The sequence below is a fragment of the Galleria mellonella genome, unplaced genomic scaffold (genome assembly GCF_026898425.1).
Source record: "Galleria mellonella isolate WM207_F2 unplaced genomic scaffold, CSIRO_AGI_GalMel_v1 utg36, whole genome shotgun sequence".
NCBI lineage: Eukaryota > Metazoa > Arthropoda > Insecta > Lepidoptera > Pyralidae > Galleria > Galleria mellonella.
The window spans coordinates 6953686-6967541 of NW_026442086.1; the positions used below are offsets into that span (position 1 = coordinate 6953686).

Consider the following 13856-nt stretch of genomic DNA (forward strand, 5'->3'; position numbering starts at 1 on the left):
CCCCATATGTCAACCCGACACCATAATAACGTTTAAATCAAAAAGTTCAATAGAAATATTCTATAACAAACCCTCACTGAAGGGCTGAAAGCAATTATTATTTAGTTTGTGATACACGCGCGACCGAGGCACCCGCGCCGCTCTCTAGAAAAAAAAAACTTGTCAGTTTTCCCGCCTTTTCTGTATCAATCAATTGAACGATTGGAAAAAGAAATTGTTGTAATCTAAGTAATTAAATATCGCGTACATGTTTTATTGTCATAGTGTAGTGTATTATTTTCAATTTTCTGTCTTTGTATTTAACACTCATATGTTTACATTGTAGTGAAAAGACATTGACTGTTTTGATATTACCATACTAGTGACACACTGTTTCAGAGACTGATAGCTTGTAATAGTGGTCTAATTTAAATAAGTTATCAAGACACAAACTGTAAAGACGATCGTTAATATTATATTGAATCGATATATTTTAAAGTAGCGACTATATATACTTTCTATTATTTCAATTCTAGTTTACCTATCAATAGTTAAAACGCCCGCATAATTTTTATTTGACACAATCACAAATTGACTGTGCCTTGTTGAAATTTATTACTTACAGTCGATAACATTTTCACTAGAATATTTTGTTCATTTATCAATATTCTGAACTGTACCCAGTAAATTATAAACCGAAACACGCCAACACAACTGCTTAGGTTGAAACACTTCGCAATCGACTTTTGTACAAATCTTCAATTTACATTTTGTGTTGTGTATCATTTTGAATCTTCTTCTTTAAGATATGGTATATAAATATAAAATATTATAAAGTTAAAAGAGAAGGAAAAATGAAGAGAAGAAAAGTAATACAAGAAATAAACAAAAAAAGAAAAATAAAATGCTAATGAGGTTTGATTATGGCACTGAAGAATTTGCAATTGTTTCAACCAAGAACGGATATGTATCAGCGACAAGCGACACCAATGCGAGCACCTCCGACCGCGCTTAGCAGAAGCATATCTAAATCTGCTGAAACGTTGGTTGCTACTACTAGAGCTGGTGAGTGTTGGATACGTTATGATCTCCAAACGGTTTTAAAGTTTAAATTCCATAATAAACAAAAGTTTAAAACCATAAGCATTTTATCAAACGTAATTTCATTCAGATCAATTGGTGCGTTAGTTGGTATTTTACCACATTGAACTGCCACTTTTTTATTTTAAATTTCGCAACAACATAATAAATAAAGTTTATTTTCATTTTGCAAAGTAAACTCTTGCATATAGCTTGCCTATTTGATTAGTAGTTCATTATTTATTTATTGAATCGCCTAAGTGAGCGATAGAATTTCCCATCTATCACTATCATTATCAGCACTGTAATAAATACTGTTATAAGGATAAAAAATACAAACAATATATGACAAATGAATATGAAGCAATACACAGCAATGCGATAGACGTAATAATATATAATAATAATACAATAATAGAAATAAGATCTTACATTTTAATTGAACATAAATATTCCATTGCCACCAAACGAAACTCCAGCAAATTAAAGATTTATCTAGTTTATGTCGATGTGTCGATATCGAGAACTTTCTACTTTATCTTTTATTTTACTTTATCTTCTATGTAAAAATCTTCCGTACGAAATATAGAAATACGATATATGGACTTATTTCCCATAGGATTCTTTTCAAAGTTAAAAAAAATATTGGATTGTTTGTATAGGTAAAGAAATAAGGGCACGGAAAGCTCGGAGCACGGAGCAACCTGGAGTTGGGCTGATAAAAGGCTCCGGTTCGTTAGGACTTCCCAGTATTGGCAAAGGATGGGGCAGAGACGACGACAGCATGCACTCGCGATCTAGGAATGGAAGGTGAGTTGTCTACTTTTAGCATAGATTATATAGATTAAGTGTTTCCATACAAATATTTCTTTTTAAAAAGATTTAATATACAATGGCGGACTTAACCCATAGAGGAATCTGTTACAGCTTTGAGAAGTTAAAAGAAAACTATAGAATATTCGAGGATAAAAATTTTTTATATATTTTTTTTTATTGAATACTTTTTAATAATTGTCTATGAATATAAAAACAAAATTCAGGCCTCTATGGATTATCTAACAATCCTGCTCTTGCATCATTATTGTAAAATTCTGCACTTATCTATTCTGTAAAGATTAGATTAGAATAACTAGTAATATCTTTTATTTCTCTTTAATAACATTAAATATTTGGCTTATTCTCTTATCAAAGTATACAGAGTAATGACAAAGCAGCCGGCGGCTCTGTAACGAAAAATGTAACCGTCGCTTATAGATATGAATAGCACTTCTTCAGTTGAAGTTTGAAGCAGGTCTTTTATCTTATGCAATTTCAATGACGAAAATTTCCCAGGTATATACACTAAGGGCAGTCTTAGTAAATAGTCATAAAACTTGGATATTGTGTCGGATTTGAAAACGAACTTGTTAATTTTTTTTTCTGTTCTACACTAGATTTATCTTACTAGCTAATTTAATTAATTGTAATTATATGATGGTCGTACATAAAATATTTAAAACGAATCTAGAGGAATCTTAATAAAAACAGTAGAACCCAAAACAGTTAGGGAATTTTTGTCTTTTTTTTTTATACAACTTAGAATGGCAAACAAGCTGATGGTCCACCTGATGGAAAGTGGTAACCGTCGCCTATAGACATGAGCAGTACCATGGACATAACAGAGTATACTGTTTCGCCCATGATACCCCCCATGCGTTGCTATTCCTGAGGACTCAGGTGTTATTTCTCTGTACCCAGTAAATTCACGCCATATCCCACCCTTCAAACCGAAACACAGCCATGCAAACACAACTGCTTCACGGTTGAAACACAAATGGGACAGAGGTACCCAAGCAATCGACTTTTGTACAAAGTCTCCCTCTGGTCTGTCTGTGTGTCTTCATATAAATTCCAGCAGTAGTTTTAGCTATATCAAATTGGATACGGATTTCATAGGTATGTTCCATAAGGTCTAACTTAAATCCTGGTGTATGTTTTATCTTGGTAGACTAACTACTTTTGAAATCTACGTTTAAATTTTTAAATAAATATATAGATACAGTGATAAATTGAAAGCAGCCATTAAAGGTTGTCAGTAAAAGTACGTACCTAATTACTGACCCTGACTCAGGTTGACCGCTGAGATACAATGTTCCTTTGCACGCGATCAGTTTTAAGAAAGATTTATTATTAAAATGCTATTGTTATAAATCATTTGGTATTTTCCGTTTAATTTTATATGTTATATTGTATAAAATATAAATTAAAAGTGGTTTAAAATAATATAATTATTATTATTTATTTATTAGTTTATTTAATAAAAATAGTAGGGCGACGGATGGGCAGCAGCGTCCCTCTTAAAACATCTGTAAAAACCTAACTGCTGTTGCCAACCCGCCTGCCAAACGCGGCAACTACTGGCAAAACTCCTCTTACGGGGAAGGCTTATGTCCAGCAATGGACAGTCAACGTCTGAAATAATAATAATAATAATAGTAGATATTAGGACAGCAGTCTCAAGTAATATTATAAAAAGGAAAGATTTCATTCATCACCCTACCAGCCTTTAAGTGTTCACTGCTGAGCATAAGCCGGGGACGCTTGGTGGATTTAGCCAGAAGTTGTCATGCTTAGCAGGCGGATTGGCAACCGTTGTTAGACTTTGTAGACGTTTTAATAGGAACGCTGCTGTCTATCACTCGATCATTAAGTTCCCTTAGTCGCCTCTTACGACACCCACGATAAAATAAGGGGCTTAACATTACGAAATTAGTCATTAGAATTTAATTTCCCTAGATTTTAACCACAACCCCGCGATGAATAAACCGCTAACCTTACTTTGAAGTGAAATACGGAAATTTGCATAAATACAACAAAGAAATAATATGTAGCATTACGCACCCTGTAAATGAGGGATCAATTCACGCAACACTCCACTTCAGCTGAAGTTGTGAATCACTATTAACAGTGCACGCGATGTCTGTACCTTAGTAATACGATTTCAGTGAAATTGCTTAAGTTTACCAGAAGGAAACTTTGTGTAAAAATCAACTACCTACTTCTGATTTCCACTTGCAAGTGCAACTGCTTCACAACAGAAATATGTCTTTTTCATGGCTATATCTTGCACGGTTTAAAGGGTGGGATATGGCAGTGAAATTACAGGATACAGAGGCATTAACAACAACTTAGTCGTCAGGAATGGCAACCTAATGAGGGATACCATGGGCATAATAGTGTATTCTATAATATCCAAGATGCTGTTCATGTCTATAGGCGACAGTTGTCACTTTCCATCAAGTGGTTCGCCAGCTTATTTGCCATTCTAAGCGTCATTGAAAAATGTAGATGCGTCAGTGGACTGAAATTGATTGAAACGTATGCTTTTATAATTAAAAAGAAATCCTGTGCAATCCACGCCCTGTTCCTTGGTTCAAAATTACCCATACGAATTTAAAAACTTAGATCTTTTATTATTTTAGTATTTTTTATGATACTTAAAATAGTGTTTCTGCCTACCCTAATGGGAGACAGGCGTGACAGATATGTATGTATGTATGTTTTAAAATAGTAAACAAGCTAGCTAATGAACACTAACAACTAACGTACAAAACCATGCTTATCACACGCGTTGCTATTCTTGAATATGGTACAGGTTAGAATTTACAAATGCAAGAAGGGTTGCCAGTTGCATTATTTTTTTAATTTTACCCAAATGTCAAAAATTAAAAACATTTGATCTCATTTCTTTTTATAGATCATCCACTTTTTTTTCATGGGTAAATCTTATTCGTCAACTACAAGGGTAATGCATTATTTCAATAAATGAACGCAATTTTTAACAATCATTATTTTTAATGAAAGTGGATAGCAAAATTTTGAGATTTTTCTCTCTAATTAAAAATCAAAAGTTGGAGTTTGTGAGATTGTTAGAAGTTTAAGATACTTCTTAATTTAATGATCGATAAGTACTCGTATGTCAAAGACAAAATCAAAGAAATTTAACTAGCGATCATTCGTAAACTATAAGGTATAATTATTAGAAATATTGGAATTATTAGATTGTATTTGCAAGGTGTGAGTGTGTGTGTGCTTTAATGTGTCATAATGGTAACAGGAGGTAACGTATTCATGCAAAATCTGTTGTATTTATGTATAATATAAATATAGTAGTACCTGAATACACTGTAACATGCATGTATTTGATATTTGTATTTGTGTGTATTGTGATTGAATGTTTGTATTGTACTTTTCTTTTTTGCGCAAACCAATTTTGTACTTTTATAAAAATAAGAAACCTGTTATTAGCCTTAATATTTTAAATACTAGTCTGTAAATATTAACTGTAACGCCGTTGGTTTCTAATAAATAAATAAATAAATTATAGCCAATTATAGTATATCCAGTTGATCAAAAAGATAATATAATAATAATATTTATTTATTCTGATTCGATACATATAGCATTATTCAAGTGTACACACAGATTTTACACAATGTGATGGCTTAACAACTAGAACAAATTAAAACTTAAGATCAGACCAGAAAAATTTTAACTTCTTGCTTTATCCACAATGAAGTTACAAGGGGCCAAAAATACCGTGAATCGCTTAATGAAAAGGACGGTACGGCTGTGCTCGCTGGTCAATTTTAAGAAACTCAGTCTGAACTGTATGGATATCTAATCGCTGAATAAACGATCATTAGGCATGTCATTACTTTTTCTTTGCGTGCCTCAGTGTCAATAAGTATAAATACGCCTACAGGACTAATTACAACAATCCAATGGTACACTCATGTTTTATTCATGTTTTAGTATTTAAGAGGGCTTTTATTCGATATTCCGGTTTTAATATTACAGTATAGTAATACGATATGTCGTGTAATGACGGACTAAGAAACCATAAAGCTTGCTACCACTATTTTATTCATCAATATTTTTTTTTAATTGTCGCATTATTGTACACCGCTTTACCCGCTGACATTGATACTCCTTTCCCCTTTGGGTATGCTGGAAGAGAACTCTTTAAGAGTTAAGCTTGCCTTTGTATTATTATATACTTTATATTGTATTATTATACATTTACTTAACTCTGTCAATGTGTACAATAAAGTATTAAATAAATTGAAAAATAAATTAGACTATTTTTTAATTCGTATATGCTGGCAGAGATATAATAAGAGAGGATGAAAGTAGATCAACGTTCATTACGTTAGCCCAACGCAACGAATTCAACAAGAATTAACTACACTTGTTCTAGGGGGAACCGCGTTTTGGTAGACGTAATACTGTGTATTGCTAGCAATGAGGCTTTTAGACCCCGTTATTAGTATGAGTATATATTCCTCGACCATTAAATATCGACAAATAAATTTATCTTTATCTTTAAGTTTCCTTATTTGTCTCTTGCGATACGCACTGAAAAGGAAAGGGTGACCCATTCCATTCCGACACCACAGGTCTGTTCCCGTCCCTTTTAAAACGTCACCAAAACCTAATTGCGGTTGCTAACCCATTTGCCAAGCATGGTAACTACTGGCAATACCCCCCAATAGCGGAAGCCCTATGTTCAGCAGAGGACAGTTAACGGCTGACATTGATGATGATGACAATGAAATTATTTACATAAGTTTCTGTAATCTTTGCAAAATAAACTGTAGGTACGGATTGTGCCTTTTATTTGAATATATCCTCAAATTGAAGTTCACTGACACCATTATGGTTTTTGCCACCGTCATCCGGGTTGATGTAGCAATTACTAAATAATCACCCCTTTACAGGCACACCCATTGACGCGTCTAATGGTATTTATTGATAGACATACGAACCTTGATCCAAATCCCAACAGAATTTGCTCAGTCATTTGAAAAGTCAAGAGTAGCTTTCAAGTTAGGTTTTTTTATTAAATTAGATTTTCTTATAAATACGATTCGAATTATATATTCGAATTAAGCCTAACATGTACTTAAAGAAATTTAAGGTATTATTAGTTCAAAAAACTATTTCTATTTCGGGCAAATTAATATGGAAAAATAGTCACCAAAATCGGTTCAGAGTTAAATTAGGTACCGTGTCACGTACAAACAAAAAACAACAGTTGAACTGAAAGCCCTCTATCTCGAAGTCATTTAAAAATAAATGAAATTACTATCTTTGAATAACGCTTTAGAGAGCTCGTCACAACATCACTATTATAATTATCTTACCGCAGTTTATTGCTGGACATAGGTCTCTTCCAAGGTACGCCACTGAACGTGATTTATGTTTAGAAACTTCGCATATCTTTAATATTTTATTATAAATGTGAAAGTGAGTGTTTGTTACTTCTTAGTGCTAAGCCATTAAGATGGCTTAACAAATCACTATTAAATTTGGTTTTCGCATATATGGAAATGATAAAAAGACAGGATTTTTATCCTGGTCAGTGAACATATCTCGAGTAGACGAACGAAAATAAGGGTAAAAACTATTTACTTAATTAATCTTTTCAACAGCGTTCCCCAAGTTCCCGTTTATACTTAGCATAATATCACTTATATTTCACGCCAAAGTTAACACAAATACTAGCAACTTTGTAATAAAAAGATAAAACTGAAATTATAATGAAGTACTTTTAAATTACTAGCTTTGTCGTTAGGGCTGAAGTCCTTGACATTTGCCGCCATGTTGTTCAGAACGTCACGTGACTTCACCTGTCAATCTCCCAAGACGCGGGAAAACTTATTGAATATTCATTGTGGTATTTGAAACGGAACATCGATCAATTACAACTAGTGCACAATTAATTGCCAAGAAATCCTATTAAAATAAACTAATTTTTTATACCACTGAGATGGCAATCACATACGTAACACCTGATAGTAACAGATTAGCGTTAACCCCTTGCTGTAGTCTCTTAGAAAAACCAAAATATTGGAAAATAATAATATAACAAACTGTGGAACACGTAGGAACATGGAATAGGCGAAATCTTGTATCAGAAAACTTTAAACAAAATACTGTGTAGCGTGCCATTTACCAGCATGGTTACGGCAGGCAAAGCTGGCCTTAATGTACTTGGAGCCCCTGGGGAAGTTTTGAGATCCTGATGATGACAAAAACAGCCTTATTGTATTTAATCATATTGAAAACAAATATAACAGTTTATAAAAAAAATTAGAGAGACCTTAACAGAGAGAGACCTGTGCTCAACAGTAGTACGTTTTAGTAATTCAGTTAACCTTTATTACATTTTTATAAAATATATATATTTATAAATAGTCAAGGGGTATTATAAACAGTTTCCAATCGAGATTTTTTTTCCTGTATAAAACCATATCTATACAATGTAAAAAACCTATAATTTTATGATTATATCAAGTAGCTTTTCCTTTAACGATATGTACTTATTACTCGCTACCTGCCATAAACTTTATGAAGGAATTTATAGAACCTATTTGATGTCGGATACACTATTCATTATTATGATTAACAAAATATTTGTCTTCCATCAATATTTTCAAAAACGTGTACACCACGTCCGACGTTCATTATTTTATGTTTGTTTTGATGTCATGTTGATAGAAAGCATATTGTAATCAAAACCCCATTATTTCAACAAAAAAATAGCCTGTCAAAAAGGAGATAAAATATCTGTTTATTTCGATGTTTCTTTATTCTTTGGGTGGATTGGTAATTTATGATCATTAATAGAGTTTTAAATTGTAAAACTGTCCATTTGGGATTTAATGGCACAATAAATGTTTGATTTTGACCTTTCATAGACAATCATAGATTAAGGACAGTAAATTTACTGTTTTTTTTTTTATTATTATTGAAGAATATGGGGCATTATTCTGTAATATCTGTTTGGTTATATGCATAGCCAACTGTTACCAACTATCTACCACTTTCTACCAAGCGTCAGTATGTTTATCTCTCTATTTAAACAATATTGTTTACTAGCTGTATCCCGCGGCTGCAACGCATGAATCAGTACATAATTTATAGATTATAGTATATATATCGCCTGTACCCAGATTGTGTAGGATTCTGAATGCTCACAGCGATCAAATTGACATCAATTTTGGACCCACCAACAGCAGATATAGCTTATTGCGGAAAATCTTAGACATAAGTTCATAATTACTTATTATTCAGATAATCTTACTGTTATTGTTAATGATTTATTAAATATTATAATAGTGCATGTGGTGTTCGCGTATAAAAGATTTTTACATTAGGCAAAATTATTTTTTGTGTTATTAAGTTGCATGTAAAATGTAAAAGTTGTATGTGAACCTTATTAAATAAATAAAAAAATAAATAAAAATAATGTGCTAAGTTAGAATATAACCTACCCGTATACCAAATTTTATAAAAACCTGTTTAGTAATTTTTTTGTAGAAAAATAATAAACATCTATTAGATTATGGAACACACTTCCTCATGAAATTAGAAACATTGGGATTTTCAAAACACGTCTGAAGAATTATTACCTCTCACAATGTTGATGTAAGTACTTATTATATTTATGTATTATATATATATAATATATATATATATATATATATATATATATATATATATATATATATATATATATATATATATATATATATATATATATATATATATATATATATATATATATATAAATCTTTTTATATGTATTTACTTATATATATATATATTTTTATTTATACCTATCGGTCTTTTCAATTGTAATGATATTTTATTTATTTATTTTTAACTATAACATTTAAGTCGATTGGTACACATGTATGACTGTAAGTACTAATGAACTGTCACTTTTCTCATATTGGGTTTGCTGGAAGAAATCTCTATTGGAGATAAGCTCGCCCTTGTGCACTATTATGTTTGTTTTTACATTTCAATAACCTTTTGTATACAATAAAGAATAAAGAATCTATCTATCCATCATTAAATGCATCAGCTGAGTTTTTGTCCGTTGCGCGATAGAGTCATAATAAAATTACTATTAAAAATGCTTATAATTAAGTTTCCTTGTACAATTGTTAATAAATTTGATATTTATAATATTAATAGAGTTTTTGGCCCTAACGTAACATGGCAGTGTCATTCATTTTTAAATTATCAGTATTAAAATTATTATATATTTATTATTATAAACAACACGTAAACAAAGATAAACTGCCATCAATATGCAATTAAATAATAAATAATCTCTAGAACTCAACCCTGATCACCTCGCCAAGATGTTTCATTTCAAAATTGACTTCGTCCGAAGTCGAATGCAAGTATTTTATAGGCACACCTTTATAACTATAGAAAATAAACAATAACTAAAGCTTATAACCGATGATGTCTCTGTTAGGTTAAACAGAAAATGCATCCGTGTCAATATATTGTACACGAATCGATTGCACTTGACTTGTATTTAAATGTATAAACTATGCCATAAAGTCAAACAGCTTTGTAAAAATTTTATGCTACAATACAATTTAAACTTGCCTCGATAATGCTGAACGTAGTCTTATCCAGTACAGGTATCTACATAGAAGTATGGCCTTTTTTAATTAAAGAGAATGAATGATTATTTTTCTATATAAAAGGTAGTAAAAAGTAACAAATTAAATTTGAAATTTAACATTTAAATTTTAAAGAATAGCTTTATGAGAGACAGGTGATGATAGTTTAAAAAAATTAACTAAAAAGATATCTGAATAATAAACAATTTTAGAAATTTTCACATTTATAATGTGATCCAACGTATGCAACCACTGCTCGATTCTTCCTCGTGGAATGGACTCCCAACTGAAGATTTTCTCCTGCACTACAATGGCCCATATTATAGCATGGGAGGCTTTAACTCCAGAGCTATATTACATTAGCATGATTTCTTAATCTCATTTAAACTTTCTTGTGTGTCGCAGTGGAAGCAGCAGAGCTGGAAGTCTGGACAGAAGTACAAGAGGATCTACCACAACCCTCAATTCAGATGAAGACAACATCAACGTAGTGGTTAGGTAAGTATCTATCTGTTATCATATTCCTAGGTAAGTAACAAATATATAGGCATGGGTAATATGGATACCTATACGATATCTATATATTGGGTTTCTCTGGACATTGATAGCGGAAAAAGTCATCACCCATTTTGGTATCACCCACATCGGTCGGATATCTATGTCACTTATGGGCGGAAGCACCTAAATACCAGCTTGAACCTTTCGACTCGTTGCAACGACGAGCTATGAGAATTGTCGATGATACCAGGCTCACAAGCGGTATTGAACCCTTGAGTCTTTGGAGAGATTTTGCCTCGTTCTGCGTGTTCTACCGCCTGTACAATGGATTGTGCTCAGAGGAATTGTTCAATATGATACCCACAACCACTTTCTACCATCGTACGGCTCGCCATCGACAGGGAGTTCATACTCATGTCTTACAGCCTCAATGGTCGCGTACTGCGCGGTTTCAGAGATGTTTCCTCCCACGAATACTTAGGTTGTGGAATGAGCTCCCTGCCGAGATTTTCCCAAGAGACTACAGCTTGGGGTTCTTCAAAAGGGGGCTAAAGAGGTTTCTTCTAGGTCGGCAACGCACGCGTAATACCTTTGGTATTGCAGGTGTTCATAGGTTACGGTAACCGCTTACCATCAGGTGGGTCGTATGCTTGTTTGCCACCTCAGTGATATAAAAAAAAGTCTGTTAACCAATATTATTTTTGGGATAACAGACTTTTAACATATTCATTATTGAACCGGTATATAGATATTGCTATATATTACCTACTCTTACTGATATACATATGTGCAAATGGCGACGATGCTATTGGCGATGGTTATATCTTTCCACCAGGGAACTAACTATCGCCAATAGACGAAAATAGCGCTATAAACATCACAGAGTACACATAAAGTATTGCCATTCCTAAGGATTAAGGTATTATATATCTGTACCCTGTAATTTTCGTGTACTACCCTTCAAACTGGGAAACGGCCACGAGTACAGCATAAGCTACAATTTTCACTTTTTATCAGATATAATGTCAGTTTGTTTGACAATCTAAGTCGTAAAAAGCACACATTAATAATTGCTAATCAGTAAAAGGTTTAGGTACTTGATCAATCAAACCATATAACTTAGGTAAAACAAAAACAAAGTTTTAATTATTTTTATATAAGTAATCCTTTTAGTTTAGGGATGTTGACATAACTTTTCGATAAAAATCGATTTTCATTCAAACATGCCATTTAAATTTGTACGACAAATTGTAGGGTCTAAATTTTAAGATATCGCGAATTCAATTGTTACCATTTATGAGGAATATTGTTTGTATAGACACCCGCCTTTTTGCACTCTATAAGCATTTAGCTATAACGTAGTTCAAAGCCTGATGTAGTAATAAAAGATTCACATGGTACATGGACAAACATGGTACAACTTATATTGTGATATGGGAGATAGATAATTACCAACACAAAAAAAAATACAAAAACTATAATATCAACTATGATTATCACATTAAATTTCACTTTAAAACAGTCATTTTACATCAAAAACTATGAAAACATCAGCAAATCATCTGCATCATACTATAATGTGGAGAACATAAAAACTTCAATTGCCTGTCTCTGCGAAGAACATATAATATACTTACATTTATCACACTTCCATCTAGCTAGCTTATTACAAGGTTATGTTTCAAGTTTCCTTTCTTTTACAATAGTGTAGGATATCTTCTACTACTTACGACATTCTAGACACAGAAAGGAGTATTTATATACTCTTCAACGTGAACGCTATTTCTCTAAACCTATGTATATACAAAATTAAAATTTGTATTTGATATCACAGCAAAATCTTTATTGTAAATACCAATGTGAACCACAATTCTAATACATTTATTTTATTTCAATAGATACATATAACAGAGAATTAACAATATTATATTTATATGATACAATAATGTTTTGTTCAAGCTAACCCTCTAAAAATATGCGTACACTCATCCTGATCATAAACCCACAGTAAACAAGTACGTAAGTAAAATATAATTTATGCATCAAATCAATTTTATTTTAAAATATTTAAGTCACAATTATTATAAATTTAATTTGTGATGGTCCATAAAATAGTAATTTCGTGAAACTATCAAATTAAAATATTAGGGTAGGATATAGATTTAAAGAAATTGCGCCTCAGAATCGAACCTATTGTTAATCGCTTATCGCGTGTAATTTGTACTATAAATTTGTTGGCAATCGTTAAAAAGCGATTTTGTTATTGAATCGTCGTCATTCATGGTGTGATATAATAGAAAACTTGCCACATTGGTTTTTCAATAAATGTATGAACTTCGAACTTTGTCCTTTAAATACAATACATTCTCTACGCCTACTGGTGGGTTATAGATATTCACTTATTATAACTACGGTTGGCCGTATGCAAAAGGTTCAAATTACTCAGTGATTTATGGAGATGCAGGAGAGTAGTGAGATATGATTTATGCTCGGAGTTTCTTTACGGGACAGAATCCAAAATGAGGATATCTGTAAAAAAACCAAACTCATTGACATAGCCCCAAGTATAAACAAGCCAAAGTGGCAATGGGGTGGTCACATAGGTCAAAAATCCGACAACTGATAGGGAAGAAAGATTCTTGAGTGGCGATCCAACGCAATCAAGTGCAGCACTTGAGTGATCCCTCACTAGATGTAGTGACGATCTCAAATGCATTGCAGGGAGTCAGTGGATGCAGGTGCTTCAGGACCCTTCCTTATGGCAGTCTATGGGGGAGGCTTATATTCAGCAGTAAACAGATAATGGTTGAGATGATGGTACTATCTATG

At 32.4% G+C, this 13856-nt stretch overlaps 1 protein-coding gene across 2 annotated transcripts in view; it reads left to right on the plus strand.

Moving 5' to 3' along the window:
• Window positions 1-784: 784 nt before the first annotated feature.
• The window catches only part of LOC113520709 (kinesin-like protein KIF12), a 30225-nt gene continuing 17153 nt past the window's right edge, over window positions 785-13856 (plus strand). For both annotated transcript variants that reach the window (XM_052897209.1, XM_052897210.1), the window contains exons 1-3: window positions 785-1044; window positions 1722-1869; window positions 10935-11027. In XM_052897209.1, the coding sequence (XP_052753169.1) occupies window positions 903-1044; window positions 1722-1869; window positions 10935-11027 (383 nt within the window). In that variant the 5' untranslated portion in view covers window positions 785-902. The remainder of the gene's footprint in view (window positions 1045-1721; window positions 1870-10934; window positions 11028-13856) is intronic.